Source organism: Scyliorhinus canicula, chromosome 3 (genome assembly GCF_902713615.1).
Source record: "Scyliorhinus canicula chromosome 3, sScyCan1.1, whole genome shotgun sequence".
NCBI classification, from domain to species: Eukaryota; Metazoa; Chordata; class Chondrichthyes; order Carcharhiniformes; family Scyliorhinidae; genus Scyliorhinus; species Scyliorhinus canicula.
The window spans coordinates 4,268,435-4,286,558 of record NC_052148.1 but is presented as its reverse complement, the minus strand read 5'-3'; the positions used below and the strand labels follow the sequence as shown (position 1 = coordinate 4,286,558).

At 48.8% G+C, this 18,124-nt stretch overlaps 1 protein-coding gene across 1 annotated transcript in view; it reads right to left on the bottom strand.

Moving 5' to 3' along the window:
• Nucleotides 1–18,124, bottom strand: part of LOC119963597 (disintegrin and metalloproteinase domain-containing protein 12-like) — a 604,211-nt gene that overhangs the window by 234,953 nt on the left and 351,134 nt on the right. The window contains exons 7-8 of the mRNA XM_038792928.1: nucleotides 16,587–16,761; nucleotides 8,202–8,267 (exon numbers count right to left, since the gene is read on the bottom strand). Coding sequence (XP_038648856.1) covers nucleotides 8,202–8,267; nucleotides 16,587–16,761 — 241 coding nt within the window. The remainder of the gene's footprint in view (nucleotides 1–8,201; nucleotides 8,268–16,586; nucleotides 16,762–18,124) is intronic.

The following is an 18,124-nucleotide window of genomic DNA, read 5'->3' as shown; positions in this document are numbered from 1 at the left end:
GTATGGCAGCTCTTCCCCCTGAGGCTGTAATAGTGGGTATGGCAGCTCTTCCCCCTGAGGCTGTAATAGTGGGTATGGCAGCTCTTCCCTCTGAGGCTGTAATAGTGGGTATGGCAGCTCTTCCCCCTGAGGCTGTAATAGTGGGTATGGAAGCTCTTCCCTCTGAGGCTGTAATAGTGGGTATGGCAGCTCTTCCCTCTGAGGCTGCAATAGTGGGTATGGCAGCTCTTCCCCCTGAGGCTGTAATAGTGGGTATGGCAGCTCTTCCCCCTGAGGCTGTAATAGTGGGTATGGCAGCTCTTCCCCCTGAGGCTGTAATAGTGGGTATGGCAGCTCTTCCCCCTGAGGCTGTAATAGAGGGTATGGCAGCTCTTCCCTCTCAGGCTGTAATAGTGGGTATGGCAGCTCTTCCCCCTGAGGCTGTAATAGTGGGTATGGCAGCTCTTCCCCCTGAGGCTGTAATAGTGGGTATGGCAGCTCTTCCCTCTCAGGCTGTAATAGTGGGTATGGCAGCTCTTCCCCCTGAGGCTGTAATAGTGGGTATGGCAGCTCTTCCCCCTGAGGCTGTAATAGTGGGTATGGCAGCTCTTCCCCCTGAGGCTGTAATAGTGGGTATGGCAGCTCTTCCCCCTGAGGCTGTAATAGTGGGTATGGCAGCTCTTCCCCCTGAGGCTGTAATAGTGGGTATGGCAGCTCTTCCCCCTGAGGCTGTAATAGTGGTTATGGCAGCTCTTCCCTCTGAGGCTGCAATAGTGGGTATGGCAGCTCTTCCCTCTGAGGCTGTAATAGTGGGTATGGCAGCTCTTCCCCTGAGGCTGTAATAGTGGGTATGGCAGCTCTTCCCCCTGAGGCTGTAATAGTGGGTATGGCAGCTCTTCCCTCTGAGGCTGTAATAGTGGGTATGGCAGCTCTTCCCCCTGAGGCTGTAATAGTGGGTATGGCAGCTCTTCCCCCTGAGGCTGTAATAGTGGGTATGGCAGCTCTTCCCCCTGAGGCTGTAATAGTGGTTATGGCAGCTCTTCCCTCTGAGGCTGCAATAGTGGGTATGGCAGCTCTTCCCCCTGAGGCTGTAATAGTGGGTATGGCAGCTCTTCCCCCTGAAGCTGTAATAGTGGGTATGGCAGCTCTTCCCCCTGAGGCTGTAATAGTGGGTATGGCAGCTCTTCCCTCTGAGGCTGTAATAGTGGGAATGGCAGCTCTTCCCTCTGAGGCTGTAATAGTGGGTATGGCAGCTCTTCCCCCTGAGGCTGTAACAGTGGGTATGGCAGCTCTTCCCCCTGAGGCTGTAATAGTGGGTATGGCAGCTCTTCCCCCTGAGGCTGTAATAGTGGGTATGGCAGCTCTTCCCTCTGAGGCTGTAATAGTGGGTATGGCAGCTCTTTCCCCTGAGGCTGTAATAGTGGGTATGGCAGCTCTTCCCCCTGAGGCTGTAATAGTGGGTATGGCAGCTCTTCCCTCTGAGGCTGTAATAGTGGGTATGGCAGCTCTTCCCCCTGAGGCTGTAATAGTGGGTATGGCAGCTCTTCCCCCTGAGGCTGTAATAGTGGGTATGGCAGCTCTTCCCCCTGAGGCTGCAATAGTGGGTATGGGAGCTCTTCCCCCTGAGGCTGTAATAGTGGGTATGGCAGCTCTTCCCCCTGAGGCTGTAATAGTGGGTATGGCAGCTCTTCCCCCTGAGGCTGTAATAGTGGGTATGGCAGCTCTTCCCTCTGAGGCTGTAATAGTGGGTATGGCAGCTCTTCCCCCTCAGGCTGTAATAGTGGGTATGGCAGCTCTTCCCCCTGAGGCTGTAATAGTGGGTATGGCAGCTCTTCCCTCTGAGGCTGTAATAGTGGGTATGGCAGCTCTTCCCCCTGAGGCTGTAATAGTGGGTATGGCAGCTCTTCCCCCTGGGGCTGTAATAGTGGGTATGGCAGCTCTTCCCCCTGAGGCTGTAATAGTGGGTATGGCAGCTCTTCCCCCTGAGGCTGTAATAGTGGGTATGGCAGCTCTTCCCCCTGAGGCTGTAATAGTGGGTATGGCAGCTCTTCCCCCTGAGGCTGTAATAGTGGGTATGGCAGCTCTTCCCCCTGAGGCTGTAATAGTGGGTATGGCAGCTCTTCCCCCTGAGACTGTAATAGTGGGTATGGCAGCTCTTCCCCCTGAGGCTGTAATAGTGGGTATGGCAGCTCTTCCCCCTGAGGCTGTAATAGTGGGTATGGCAGCTCTTCCCTCTGAGACTGTAATAGTGGGTATGGCAGCTCTTCCCCCTGAGGCTGTAATAGTGGGTATGGCAGCTCCTCCCTCTGAGGCTGTAATAGTGGGTATGGCAGCTCTTCCCCCTGAGGCTGTAATAGTGGGTATGGCAGCTCTTCCCCCTGAGACTGTAATAGTGGGTATGGCAGCTCTTCCCCCTGAGGCTGTAATAGTGGGTATGGCAGCTCTTCCCCCTGAGGCTGTAATAGTGGGTATGGCAGCTCTTCCCCCTGAGGCTGTAATAGTGGGTATGGCAGCTCTTCCCCCTGAGGCTGTAATAGTGGGTATGGCAGCTCTTCCCCCTGAGGCTGTAATAGTGGGTATGGCAGCTCTTCCCTCTGAGGCTGTAATAGTGGGTATGGCAGCTCTTCCCCTGAGGCTGTAATAGTGGGTATGGAAGCTCTTCCCTCTGAGGCTGTAATAGTGGGTATGGCAGCTCTTCCCTCTGAGGCTGCAATAGTGGGTATGGCAGCTCTTCCCTCTGAGGCTGTAATAGTGGGTATGGCAGCTCTTCCCTCTGAGGCTGTAATAGTGGGTATGGCAGCTCTTCCCCCTGAGGCTGTAATAGTGGGTATGGCAGCTCTTCCCCCTGAGGCTGTAACAGTGGGTATGGCAGCTCTTCCCCCTGAGGCTGTAATAGTGGGTATGGCAGCTCTTCCCCCTGAGGCTGTAATAGTGGGTATGGCAGCTCTTCCCCCTGAGGCTGTAATAGTGGGTATGGCAGCTCTTCCCTCTGAGGCTGTAATAGTGGGTATGGCAGCTCTTCCCCCTGAGGCTGTAATAGTGGGTATGGCAGCTCTTCCCCCTGAGGCTGTAATAGTGGGTATGGCAGCTCTTCCCTCTGAGGCTGTAATAGTGGGTATGGCAGCTCTTCCCCCTGAGGCTGTAATAGTGGGTATGGCAGCTCTTCCCCCTGAGGCTGTAATAGTGGGTATGGCAGCTCTTCCCCCTGAGGCTGTAATAGTGGGTATGGCAGCTCTTCCCCCTGAGGCTGTAATAGTGGGTATGGCAGCTCTTCCCCCTGAGGCTGTAATAGTGGGTATGGCAGCTCTTCCCCCTGAGGCTGTAATAGTGGGTATGGCAGCTCTTCCCTCTGAGGCTGTAATAGTGGGTATGGCAGCTCTTCCCCCTCAGGCTGTAATAGTGGGTATGGCAGCTCTTCCCCCTGAGGCTGTAATAGTGGGTATGGCAGCTCTTCCCTCTGAGGCTGTAATAGTGGGTATGGCAGCTCTTCCCCCTGAGGCTGTAATAGTGGGTATGGCAGCTCTTCCCCCTGGGGCTGTAATAGTGGGTATGGCAGCTCTTCCCCCTGAGGCTGTAATAGTGGGTATGGCAGCTCTTCCCCCTGAGGCTGTAATAGTGGGTATGGCAGCTCTTCCCCCTGAGGCTGTAATAGTGGGTATGGCAGCTCTTCCCCCTGAGGCTGTAATAGTGGGTATGGCATCTCTTCCCCCTGAGGCTGTAATAGTGGGTATGGCAGCTCTTCCCCCTGAGACTGTAATAGTGGGTATGGCAGCTCTTCCCCCTCAGGCTGTAATAGTGGGTATGGCAGCTCTTCCCCCTGAGGCTGTAATAGTGGGTATGGCAGCTCTTCCCTCTGAGACTGTAATAGTGGGTATGGCAGCTCTTCCCCCTGAGGCTGTAATAGTGGGTATGGCAGCTCTTCCCTCTGAGGCTGTAATAGTGGGTATGGCAGCTCTTCCCCCTGAGGCTGTAATAGTGGGTATGGCAGCTCTTCCCCCTGGGGCTGTAATAGTGGGTATGGCAGCTCTTCCCCCTGAGGCTGTAATAGTGGGTATGGCTGCTCTTCCCCCTGAGGCTGTAATAGTGGGTATGGCAGCTCTTCCCCCTGAGGCTGTAATAGTGGGTATGGCAGCTCTTCCCCCTGAGGCTGTAATAGTGGGTATGGCAGCTCTTCCCCCTGAGGCTGTAATAGTGGGTATGGCAGCTCTTCCCCCTGAGACTGTAATAGTGGGTATGGCAGCTCTTCCCTCTGAGGCTGTAATAGTGGGTATGGCAGCTCTTCCCCCTGAGGCTGTAATAGTGGGTATGGGTGTGTCCAGGGCTGTTGTGGCGGGTGGCAGTGATGCATTGGCTGACTGCTCAAACCGGGCATAGAACTTGTTCAGATCATTGGGTAGGGATGCTCCAGCCCCAGATATTCTGCCTGGCCTTGCTTTGTAGCCTTGTGTAGGCCCTACCATAGTTTTTTTAAAATATATTTAGATTACCCAATTATTTTTTCCAATTAAGGGGCAATTTAGCGTGGCCAATCCACCTACTCTGCACATTTTTGGGTTGTGGGGGCGAAACCCACGCAGACACGGAGAGAATGTGCAGACTCCACACGGACAGTGACCCAGAGCCAGGATCGAACCTGGGACCTCGGCACTGTGAGGCAGCTGTGCTAACCACTAGGCCACCGTGCTGCCCTGGCCCTACCATAGTTGTCGTGAGTTAGTGCCGTTGGCCTGGGACTCTAGTTTGATGCAGTATTGTCTTTTTGCATCGCTGATGGCTTTCCGCACGTCATACCTGGATTCCTTATACAGGTCAGGGTTGTCAGACTTCAACGCCTCCGTCCGGAACTTCAGCAAGGAGTGAACCCTTTGGCTGAGCCAGGGATTCCCATTGGGAAATACCCAGATTGTCTTCTTCGATACACAGCCTTCGACACACTTACTGATGAAGTCTCTGACGGTGGCTGTGTACCCGTCCAGGTTAGCTGCCGCGGCCTTGAATATGGACCAATCCACAGTCTCCAGGCAGTCCCAGAGGATATCCTCAGATTCCTCGGACCAGCACTGCACCGTTTTCGTGACTGGCTCAGCACTCTTGAGTTGCTGTTTGTAAGCCGGAAGTAGGAATACCGACCTATGGTCGGATTTGCCAAAGTGTGGTCGGGGAATAGAGCGGTAGACTCCTGTGATGCTCGTGTAGCAGTGGTCCAGGGTGTTTGCACCTCTGATGGAGCAGGAGATATGTTGATGGAGTTTGGGTAGGACCTTCCTGAGGTTGGCCTGGTTGAAGTCTCCAGCCACGATTGTCAGGGCTTGGGGGTCCCCGGGGATTTGAAGTTATAAGTATTACACTGTTATTCAAGATAGAAGGGACAGAGAAAATGGTGAACTGACAGTCTAATTACCCTGACATCCAGAAATTCTGAATCAATTAATGAGGAAATCCTCTTAACACAGTTAGAAAATCAAAGCATGCTCAGAGAAAGCCATGGTTTAATGCAAGGGAAATTGGGTTAGAATCATAGAATTTACAGTGCAGAAGGAGGCCATTTGGTCCATCATGTCTGCACCAGCTATTGGAAAAAGCACCCTACTTAACCCCATTCCTCCACCCTATCCCTGTAACCCAGCAACCCCATCCAACCTAAGGGCAATTTAGCATGGCCAATCCACCTAACCTGCACATCTTCGGACTGGGAAAAAATCGGAGCACCCGGTGGAAACCCACGCAGACACGGGGAGAAAGTGCAGACTCCGCACAGACAATGACCCAAGAGGGAATCGAATCTTGGACCCTGGCGCTGTGAAGCCATAGTGCTAACCACTATGCTACGGTGATGCCCCATTTGACAAATTCATTAGCATGTTTCGAAGATCTAATGAGTAGTTAGTTCGAGGCGATCTGGTTGAGAAAGTGTACCTAGCTTCTAAAAAACTGGACGAAAACAAAAAAGCAGGGCAGTGCCAGCAGAGGTGGCAGCACAGTGGTATACAGTCAGGAGGGAGTTGCCCTGGGAATCCTCAACATCGCATAGAAGACAGAGGGTGGTGGTGGATGAAAATTTTTTAGACTTGAGGTTAGCAGCGGTGTGCCACAGGGATCAGTGCTGGGTCCTCTGCTATTTGTGATTTTTATCAATGACTTGGAGGAGGGGGCTGAAGGGTGGGTCGGTAAATTTGCTGATGACACCAAGATTGGCGGAGTCGTGGATGAGGTGCAGGGCTGTTGTAGGCTGCAAAGACACATTGATAGGATACAGAGCTGGGTCTAAAAATGGCAGATGGAGTTTAACCCTGATAAGTGTGAGGTGATTCATTTTGGTAGAAAAAATTTGAATGCAGATTACAGGGTCAACGGCAGGGTTCTGAGGAATGTGGAGGAACAGAGAGATCTTGGGGTTCATGTCCACAGATCTCTGAAGGTTGCCACTCAAGTGGATAGAGCTGTGAAGAAGGCTTATAGTGTGTTAGCGTTTATTAACAGGGGGCTTGAGTTTAAGAGCCGCGGGGTTATGCTGCAACTATTCCTCACCCTGCTGAGGCCACATTTCGAGCATTATGTACAGTTCTGGCCACCTCACTATAGGAAGGATGTGGAAACATTGGAAAGGGTGCAAAGGAGATTTACCAGGATGCTGCCTGGTTTGGAGGGTAGGTCTGATGAGGAAAGGTTGAGGGAGCTGGGGCTTTTCTCTTTGGAGTGGAGGAGGATGAGAGGCGACTTAATATCAGATGATGAGGGGGATAGATAGAGTGGATGTTCAGAGACTATTTCCTCGGTTGGATGTAGCTGTCACAAGGGGACATGACTATAAGATTCAGGGTGGGAGATATAGGAGGGATATCCGAGGTAGGTTCTTTACTCAGAGAGTGGTTAGGGTGTGGAATGGACCGCCTGCTGTGATAGTGGAGTCGGACACTTTAGGAACTTTGAAGCGGCTATTGGATAGGCACATGGAGCACACCAGAATGACGGAGTGGGATAGCTTGATCTTTGTTTCGGACAAAGCTCGGCACTACATCGAGGGCCGAAGGGCCTGTTCTGTTCTGTTCTGTGCTGTACTGTTGTATGTTCTATGACTCTGGACCCCATGAAGTCTCATGGCTTCAGATTAAATCTGGGCAAGCGAACCTCCTGCTGATTACAACGTACTGGCCACCATCAGCTGCTCCAGCTTGAACACCACTTGGAGGAAGCAGTGAGAGTGGCAAGGCCACAGATATGTTCAGAATGTTCAACAGGTAAAACAGCCTGGTAATCGCAGTCCCTCGCCAGGGCGTGAAGGGCACGCCAGAAATCTTCCACAGGCTCACCGGGGAGTCAATGCAGAGTGGCGAGGAGGTGCTTGGCGTAGATTTTGTTGGTCTGCTGAGTGTAGTTCTCCTTCAGTAGCGCCATGGCCTCAGCGTAGGTAGGCGCGTCCCAGATGAGGGGAAAGATATCGGAGCTGAGCCGCGTGTACAGGATCTGGAGTTTCTGTGCCTCTGAGGGTGGTTCTGTCACAGATCCGATGTCTGCTTCAAAGCAAGCTAGCCAATGGGCGAAGGCGGACTTGGCATTGTCTGCTTGAGGGTGTAGCTGCAGGCGATCTGGCTTAATGTGGAGATCCATCATGGTAAAATCTCTGCTTAATAAATTGATGCACTATCAATTGCGACGAGACGAGAGTAGAGAGTAATCGAGGCTTTATTACGCAGAGATGTGTAGCTGCCTGCAGCTGTTGCTGAAATGGCTGCAGCTCGGTGAGCACACACATTTATACTCTGCCTACTGCGCGGAGCCAGCAGGCAGGGATCTACCCCCGTACCTGTAGTACAGGAGCCTGACCGTAATACATCTCATATGCGATATATATACAACAGTGGTGACTACCACACCTATTTCTTCTGACAGGGAAATCTCGGCCTCCATCTTCTGACAGGGAAATCTCGGCCTCTATCTTCAGCTGACAGGAAAATCTCAAGAGGCAATATGTGACCTTAGAGTAGATTTGCAGTAAAAAAAATGACTCATGCTGATTAAACCCGCCCCCCCCCCCATAAAAGCGTGGAGTAATTTACGCTTTGCTTGTCAACAAACAAGGCTTTTATAACCTCATTCATCTCATCTCCCTTTGAACCTTTCAGCCTTTGAAAAACTAATGTTTACAACACCTAATCTGCAGATCTTTGTTCTGCGTGAGGCCTCAACCATTTGTTTTCAACATGTTCAGTCAATACACGCACCAGTTTATTGTCTGTCACCAGCACCAATTCGAGATGTCTTGGCTCCAGCTTCAAATTTCTTTTCACCTGGAAAAGAGAAAAGCTGATTCAGTTAGAGGACAAACTATATCATGGACTTGGCTGCATGGAGGCCAATCATAAACCAAGTCACAGGGCCTTAAATACCTGTTAATTTTACACAAAGATGTCCTGTCCTTGCGTCATTGATTCACAAGCATTGGGGGTGGGGGGTGGGTTTGAGAGACATTGCTGACCTTAGATCTTGGAAATGAGGAGGGTCCAATGGTTTCAATGGCCAGTCGGAGAGGATTTAGGGGACAGTGATGATTGGATGCTGTGATTTAGTCTGACATCAGAAAAGGACAAAGACCAATCCAGAGTGAGAATAATTAGCTGCTGAGAAGCCAACTTCAGTGAGGTAAGAAAAAGGAGCCAGGTCAGTGGTGGGGAAGCTTCCAGAAACAATTATTCGGGATAGAATTAGTATTCACATGGAAAAACGTGGGTTGATTAGGAAGAGCCAGCAGAGATTTCTAAAAGAGAAATTGTGCTGAACTGACTTGCTGGAGTTCTTTGAGGAGGTAACAGGAAAGATCAATGAGCAGAATGCTATCGATGTGATGTATATGGGGCGCGATTCTCCCATATGGAGAGAAATCGTAAGGCTGGCGTCAAATCCCCCCCCTTCCCGACCGGGAACCGATTCTGGTCCCCGGTCGGGGCTAGCATGCCGACGCCGTAAACTCCGGCATCGCGGGCTTAACGAATTTCGTTAAGCCCGCTTGCCAGAGTTAGCGCCGGCTGATGCGTCATATGACGTCAGCCGCGCATGCGCGGATTGGAAGACTCCAACCCGCGCATACGCGGATGACGTCATCGCGCATTTGCGCGAAACCCGCGCATGCGCGGGCCGGGATGCCCCTCAGCCGCCCCGCGAAGTGATACTGCGGGGCGGCGGAGGGACAAAGAGTGTGCGGGTATCGGACCCGCTGCCCGCGATCGGTGCCCACCGATCGCGGGCCCATGGCACCCTTGGCACGGCCGTGGTACTGCCGTGCCAATCGGTGCCATGGTTTTAAAAATCGAGAGTTTACGGCCGTTTTTACGAACGGCCAGACCAGGTGTGTTTGCCGTTCGTAAAAACAGCCGTAAAGGGCTGGGACTTCGGCCCATCGAACAGCTGAGAATCGCTGCCGGCCGTAAAAAAACGGCGGCAGCGATTCGTATCGGGAGTGGGGCGTGGGGGGGGGGGGAGAATAGCGGGAGGGCGTCGGAACAGCGTGGCCGTAAAATTTTACGAGCCACGCTATTCTCCGCACCGTCGGGAGTGCGGAGAATCTCGCCCACAGATTTTCACAAGGCATTTAATATAGTGCCACACAACAGACTGGCGAGAAAAGTTACAGCTCCTGGAATAAAAGAGACATCAGGACATAGATACAAAATTGGCTGAATAACACGAAGCAAAGAGTAATGATCAGTGGATATTTTTCAGGCTGGAGGAAGATTTGTAATGGTGCTCCCCAGGGGTCAGTATTTAGACACTCGCGTTTCCTGATGATCTGGAGCTTGGTGGGTGCCACAAAACCTGCAAATATTATAAACTGTGGGGAGGACAGTTTGGAACTTCAAGAATACAGGGCGAAATTCTCCGCACTCACTTTGTCCTTCCGCCGCCCCGCCGAATCATTTTCCATGGGATCGATGTTTGGTAAAGAATGTCTCACTGTCTGTTTTTATATTACTTGCTAGTTTACCCTCTTTGTTTATCTTCTCCCTCTTTATTATTTTCTAGTCATCTTTTGTTGCTTTTCCAAATTTACCCAATCCTCTGGCTTCCCACTAAGCTTTGTCACGTTGTATTTTCTTTCAGTTTAATAATATCTTTAACTTCCTTTGTTAACCGTGGTTGATTTATCCCATTCCCAGAATCCATTTTACTCACTGGGATGTAGTTTATTGTAACCCATGAACTATGTTCATAAATGTCTGCCATTGCTGAACAACATCTTTCCCACCCCACTCCAGCCAATTCTGCCCTCAGTACATTTAATCACCCTTACTGAAGTTCATAGAAAGGTTAAGAGGAGGCTTTTCAGCTCTTTATGGTCATGCCTGATCATCCAACTCAATAGCCTGTTTCCACTATCCTACCATATCCTCTGATTTCTTCCCAAGAGTCATATCTATCTTGATAACATGTAATGTTTTGGCCTCAACTACATTCATGACAACAAATTCCACAGGTTGACCACTTTCTGGGTGCAGACATTTCTCCTCGTCATGGTCCAAAATGATCTACCCAGTATTAAGCTCCTCTGGTCTAGTACACGGTCAATTTCTGCCCCATGTGCCGTGGAGTCACCACACAAGTGAATTAATGAATAACTCTTATAAAAATAACTAACATCTTTGCCCCTTAGCTGTCCAACAATCACAGTCACCAGGTTTGTAAGTGTAAACACAATTACTGCCTATTTCTACCAAAACTATCATGAAATATGCAATTGATACAGCTGGATAACAACAAGCTAACACCTGCTACCCGCATTAACTGTCCCTGCCTCTATGCACACACACACACACACAAGACAGACAAACACAGGGGGGGGGGGGGAAGGGGTGAAAAATAATAAGGATGAAAGTCAAAGTCTTTGCTTTGGAAGGTGGGTCTTTAGCACACTTCCTTCACAGCAAGCTTGCTGATTTAAGTCCCTGGTTTACAGCCAGTAATGGTCGCCTTTGTCGAATCAGTCATTCGTTCAGGGTCCCAGTAGGTTCAAAACCGCAGTGCTCACAGGCAACAGGCTTTCTGGAGAAACACCTTCTCATCAAACTGGGCCTTCAGCTCGACGTTCACATTCAAGCCTCTATCTCTCTGCAGACAGAGTTGCTCAGTTCTGCCTTTACTCTTCAGGAGAGAGAGTCAGCTGGTTCTTTCTGGAGAGAGAGTCCTCACAGCAGGCCTTCCAGGAGAGAGTTTAGCTGGATCATTTTGGAGAGGACTATCAACAGCTTTTTGGAGAGGAATTAGGTGGATCTGTACCTCTGCGTCTCCAAACGCAAAACATAAACTCCTTAGGTCGTAAGATAAGATCAATCACAATCTATTGAGCCTTTTGGGCAAATTCATTGGCCACCAATCAAACCGTGTCAGAGTCAATATCTGTCATTGGCGCTGGGCAGCTCACAACTCCAGTCCAAACCAGCACAGGCTTCTGTTTGAATTAAAGGCACAGGCGGCCTTAAAGACACATGTCCATTAATCATCCAGGGGTCAAAAATGTAATGGCAAAAATAAAAGAAAAGTGAACTAAGGGAGTAAACGTGAAATAAACATGAAGGACCCTTACACTCATATCTTCAGACAGCGACCCCTAGTTGAAAATGAAAAATGAAAATGAAAATGAAAATCGCTTATTGTCACGAGTAGGCTTCAATGAAGTTACTGTGAAAAGCCTCTAATTGCCACATTCCGGCGCCTGTCCGGGGAGGCTGGTACGGGAATCGAACCGTGCTGCTGGCCGGCTTGGTCTGCTTTAAAAGCCAGCGATTTAGCCTGGTGAGCTAAACCAGCCCCTAGTTCTGGACTACCCCGCCATCCTTCCTGCATCAACTCTGTCCAGTCCTGTCAGAATGTTATAGGTTTCTATAAGATCACAACCTATTCTTCTGAACTCCAACAAACATACTCCTAACCGACGTAATCTCTCCTCATACGTCCATGCTGTCATCCCAGGAATCAGTCTGGTAGGCCTTCGCTGCACACTCTCTATAGCAAGAACAACCTTCCTCAGATAAGGAGACCAAAACAGCTCACAATATTCCAGGTGTGGCCTCACCAAGGCCCTGTATAATTGCAGCAAGACACCCCTGCTCCTGTACTTGAATACTCTTGCAATGAAGGCCAACATACCATTTGTCTTCTTTATAGCCTACTGTATCTGCATGCTTACCTTCAGTGACTGGTGTACGAGGACATCCTGGTCTTGTTTCACATTCCCCGCTTTTAATTTATGACCATTCAGATAATATTCTGCCTTCTTATATTTGCTCCCAAAGTGAATAGCCTCACATTTATCCCCATTATACTGCATCTGCCATGCATTTGTCCGCACTCTCAGCCTGTCCGAATCACAGTGAAGCATCTCTGCATCCTCCTCACAGCTCACCCTCCCACCCAGATGTGTATTATCTGCAAAGTGGGAGATACTGGTGCAAGAACAGACCACTGAATGTCATGAGATGCCTCCAGTGAGAATCGCAAAGCTCAAAACGTCTCTGAGATTCAACAGAATCTCGCAAGGCGTCACAGTCTGGATGTCGCTCTCACGAGGTGAGATCCAGGCATGCAGCTTGAAATGAGCCATTGGGCTCTGGTAAATAATCGCTCGCCAGGTTTACCCGGGGCCTGGGACTCTCTGGCCTCCCCAGCGAGGCCTCAACTGGGCACCATTTGGTATTGGTTCACAAAGTCATGAACCTGTCGTGATGGCACCTGGAGGGATCTTGTTCTGGTGTTGTGGCCCCTGGGTGATCGGGGCAGAGAAAGATGGTATCCTGGCACCCCCGTTGGCAGCTGGGCACCTTAGCCCTGCCTGCCTAGCACCTTGGCACTGCCAGACTGGCACCCTGGTGGCACTGCCAGGTTTTCAGGGGGCACTTCCATGGTGCCAGGATGGTAGTGGCAATGTTCCCGTTCCAGGGACTGGGCCAAGGGGATGCCTCGTCCACAAGAGTTGGGGTAAGGAGAATAGAACGTTGGATGAAATGGGGCAGACCTCAGGCCATGATGTCGCACTGAGCGGGTGGAAAGATTGGGGCTGTCTTAAAAATTGGCACCTGATCCGCGAAGTCTTCCTGCACAGGCAAACTGAGTTGCCGATGCCAAAAGAACTGCCAAGTGCCTTTAAATAGCGAACTTGTACTATGCAGCAGACTTGAGTCTGTTGACTGGCACCCATTACATTTAGTTCCCTCGTCCAAATCATGAATATATATTGTGAATAGTTGGATTTTCAGAACCGATCCCTGCGGTAACTCGCCAGTCACTGCCTGTCATTTGGAAAAATACCAATTTATTCCTACTCTTTGTTTCTGTCTGCCAGCCAGTTTTCTGTCCATCTCAACACACCACCCGTATGTGCTTTATTTTACACACTAATCTTTTGTGTGGGACTTTGTCAAAAGCTTTCTGAAAATCCAAATAAACCACATCCACCGGCTCCTCCTCATCAATCTACTAGTTACATCCTCGAAGAATTACAGCAGTAGCATGATTTATATTCCAATAAAAATTGTTGTCCCCTTGTTCAAGAAGGGGAGTAGAGACAACCCTGGTAATTATAGACCTGTGAGCCTTACTTCGGTTGTGGGTAAAATGTTGGAAAAGGTTATAAGAGATAGGGTTTATAATCATCTTGAAAAGAACAAGTTGATTAGCGATAGTCAACACGGTTTTGTGAAGGGTAGGTCATGCCTCACAAACCTTATTGAGTTTTTTGAGAAGGTGACCAAACAGGTGGATCAGGGTAAAGCTGTTGATGTGGTGTATATGGATTTCAGTAAGGCGTTTGATAAGGTTCCCCACGGTAGGCTATTGCAGAAAATAAGGAAGTATGGAATTGAAGGTGATTTAGCGGTATGGATCAGTAATTGGCTAGCTGAAAGAAGACAGAGGGTGGTGGTTGATGGCAAATGTTCATCCTGGAGTTCAGTTACTAGTGGTGTACCGCAAGGATCTGTTCTGGGGCCACTGCTGTTTGTCATTTTTATAAATGACCTGGAAGAGGGTGTAGAAGGATGGGTTAGTAAATTTGCAGATGACACGAAGGTCGGTGGAGTTGTGGATAGTGCTGAAGGATGTTATAGGATACAGAGGGACATAGATAAGCTGCAGAGCTGGGCTGAGAGGTGGCAGATGGAGTTTAATGCGGAAAAGTGTGAGGTGGTTCACTTTGGAAGGAGTAACAGGAATGCAGAGTAGTGGGCTAATGGCAAGATTCTTGGTACTGTAGATGAACAGAGAGATCTCGGCATCCAGGTACATAAATCCCTGAAAGTTGCCACCCAGGTTAATAGGGCTGTTAAGAAGGCATATGGTGTGCTAGCCTTTATAAGCTGGGGGATTGAGTTTCGGAACCACAAGGTCATGCTTCAGCTGTACATAACTCTGGTGCGGCCGCACCTGGAGTACTGCGTGCAGTTCTGGTCACCACATTATAGGAAGGATATGGAAGCTTTGGAAAGGGTTCAGAGGAGATTTACTAGGATGTTGCCTGGTATGGAGGGAAGGTCTTACCAGGAAAGGCTCAGGGAATTGAGGTTGTTTTCGTTAGAGAGGAGAAGGCTGAGAGGTGACTTAATAGAGACATATAAGATAGTCAGAGGGTTAGATAGGGTGGACAGTGAGAGTCTTTTTCCTCGGATGGTGATGACCAACACGAGGGGACATAGCTTTAAATTGAGGGGTGATAGATATAGGACAGATATCAGAGGCAGTTTCTTTACTCAGAGAGTAGTAGGGGTGTGGAACGCCCTGCCTGCAATAGTAGTAGACTCGCCAACTTTAAGGGCATTTAAGTGGTCACTCGATAGACATATGGATGAAAATGGAATAATGTAGGTCAGATAGGCTTCAGATGGTTTCACAGGTCGGCGCAACATCGAGGGCCGAAGGGCGCGTACTGCGCTGTAGTGTTCTATGTTCTATGTTCTAAAATTCACAGACACTGCTTCGGACAAGGAAGCTCTTTTAAATAAACCAGAGATAAGTGTTGCGCCTTCAGAAACTTCTCAGCAGCTTCCAGAGCCATTCTTCTATATCACGAGAAACCTGGTGTCACTTTTAATTTTCAATGCATCACAAACGTCATCAATCTACCATCCCAAAGATTCCAGACCCGAGCCCCCAATTGATCTTACGACACACTGGGCAAGTGTGTGGTCAACTCCAGCCCCACTCAGTCCAGAGTCACAACACAAGTGAATTCATGAATAATTTGTATAAAAATTCCCGAAGTCTTTACTCCCCAGCTGCCTAATAATTACAGTCACCAAGTTTGTAAGTTGAGTTACAATTACTGTTTATTTATAATAAGCATAATGACGCAACATTCAATAACTGCAATAATTAAATATTCAATAATTGGATAACAAGGAAGCCAACCTACTACTGCATTTTACTGTACCGCCCTCTACATACATACACACACAACACACACAGAGCGGTGGGGCAAAGGGGGTGATAATAACAAGGATGAAAGACAAGAGTCTTTGCTTCCAAATGTCCTGCTTTCGCACACTTTCCTCACAGCAGACTGGTTGATCAGAGTCCTTGGTTTTCAGCCTGTAATGATCTTTCACTGCAGTTTAGAAATGTATTACTCATAGCCTTTACTGCAGAGGCCCCTTCGCTTCACATCAAACTTTATTTTCAATTCTTGGTGTATTTGCAGTCCTCATCCTTTTCTGGAAAGGAAGTTGGTCGGTTTACATCAGCCTGTTCTGCAGAGAGAGAGGTGGTCAGTTCTACCCCTGCTTGCACGTCATTTAATGGTTCTCCTGTAAATAGTTTCAACCAGGTCCGCTGCCGGCTCAGGAACACAGCCTTTATGGAGAGGGGAGAGGACAACAATCCTTCCTCAGGTCTGCAAGCAGTCAAACTGAAATCAACACTTAACCCTTGAAGCTCTGAAACATTCCAGTGGGGCCAGATCCAATCACCAACTGTTACCAGGCAGAGAACAGCCTATTGAGCCAATTCATTGGGCACCAACCAAATCAATCAAACTGAGTAATCACTGATGTCAGCCATTCTAAAACAGTGCAGCCATCTAGACCCTTCTCCTTGAATTAAAGTCACAGGCTACCTTAAAGCCACATACCCACCAATCATCCATGGATCAAAAATGTAACAACAAAAATAAAAGAAAGGGAAATAGGGAATAGACTGGAATAAACAGGAGGGATCCTCACACATTGTTGTTTACAATCATAGAATCATTCACGTGCTGAGGGAGCCAATTCAGCCCGTTGAGTCCACAGCGACCCATGGAAAGAGTACCCTACCTTGGCCCGGCCCACACCCCTGCCATATCCCTGCAATCCCACCCAACGTTTGGACACACTAAGATGCAATTCAGCATGGCCTATCCACTGAACCTGCACATCTTTGGATTCTGAAAGGAAAGCAGAGCACGCTGAGGAAATTCATGCAGATGCAAGTTTGGAATTGAACCCAAGTCCCTCGCGCGGTGCTTGGCAACATGTGAGGAGAGGGAACCTGATTTGGCCTGATTGGGTTGCCTCTGAGTTTATATGTTTCAGTTTGAAGGGGAATCATTTGCTGTCTTTCCGCATTTCCCTGTGTTGCTCGTTACTCACCCTTTGTGAGTGCAGAAGGTGACCAGTCAGGGTGAGCTCAGGGGAGGCGTTTCTGACTCTACAATTATTCACTGCTGGAGGGAGATCTTCAGGTCTGTACAGGAAATGGCGGCCGTGTTTATCCCCTGCAAGATGTTCAATGATGTAACTTCGATTGCTGAAAACAATCAGAGCACTGCAGGAGAGAGAAGACGCTTATGTCAATGCTGAGCTCACTAAGTAGAAAGAAGAATATCGATACACAATGAGTATCATGACCGTGCTTAATATATAGATTTCCAATAGACTGAACAACTTTCACCCTGATAAATAAACACTTCTCAGTACAGTTACACAGTGAGTAATCCTTACCCTGCTGAATAAACACATCCCAGTACAGTTACACAGTGAGTAATCCTTACCCTGCTGAATAAACACATCCCAGTACAGTTACACAGTGAGTAATCCTTACCCTGCTGAATAAACACATCCCAGTACAGTTACACAGTGAGTAATCCTTACCCTGCTGAATAAACACTTCCCAGTACAGTTACACAGTGAGTAATCCTTACCCTGCTGAATAAACACATCCCAGTACAGTTACACAGTGAATAATCCTTACCCTGCTGAATACACACATCCCAGTACAGTTACACAGTGAGTAACCCTTACCCTGCTGAATAAACACATCCCAGTACAGTTACACAGTGAGTAATCCTTACCCTGCTGAATAAACACATCCCAGTACAGTAACACAGTGAGTAATCATTACCCTGCTGAATAAACACATCCCAGTACAGTTACACAGTGAGTAATCCTTACCCTGCTGAATAAACACATCCCAGTACAGTTACACAATGAGTAATCCTTACCCTGCTGAATAAACACATCCCAGTACAGTTACACAGTGAGTAATCCTCACCCTGCTGAATAAACACATCCCAGTACAGTTAGACAGTGAGTAACCCTTACCTGCTGAATAACCACATCCCAGTACAGTTACACAGTGAGTAATCCTTACCGTGCTGAATAAACACATCCCTGTACAGTTACACAGTGAGTAATCCTTACCCTGCTGAGTAAACACATCCCAGTACAGTTACACAGTGAGTAATCCTTACCCTGCTGAATAAACACATCCCTGTACAGTTACACAGTGAGTAATCCTCACCCTGCTGAATAAACACATCCCAGTACAGTTACACAGTGAGTAATCCTTACCCTGCTGAGTAAACACATCCCAGTACAGTTACACAGTGAGTAATCCTTACCCTGCTGAATAAACACATCCCAGTACAGTTACACAGTGAGTAATCCTTACCCTGCTGAATAAACACATCCCAGTACAATTAGACAGTGAGTAACCCTTACCTGCTGAATAACCACATCCCAGTACAGTTACACAGTGAGTAACCCTTACCCTGCTGAATAAACACATCCCAGTACAGTTACACAGTGAGTAATCCTGACCCTGCTGAATAAACACATACCAGTACAGTTAGAACATAGAACATAGAACATAGAACATTACAGCGCAGTACGGGCCCTTCGGCCCTCGA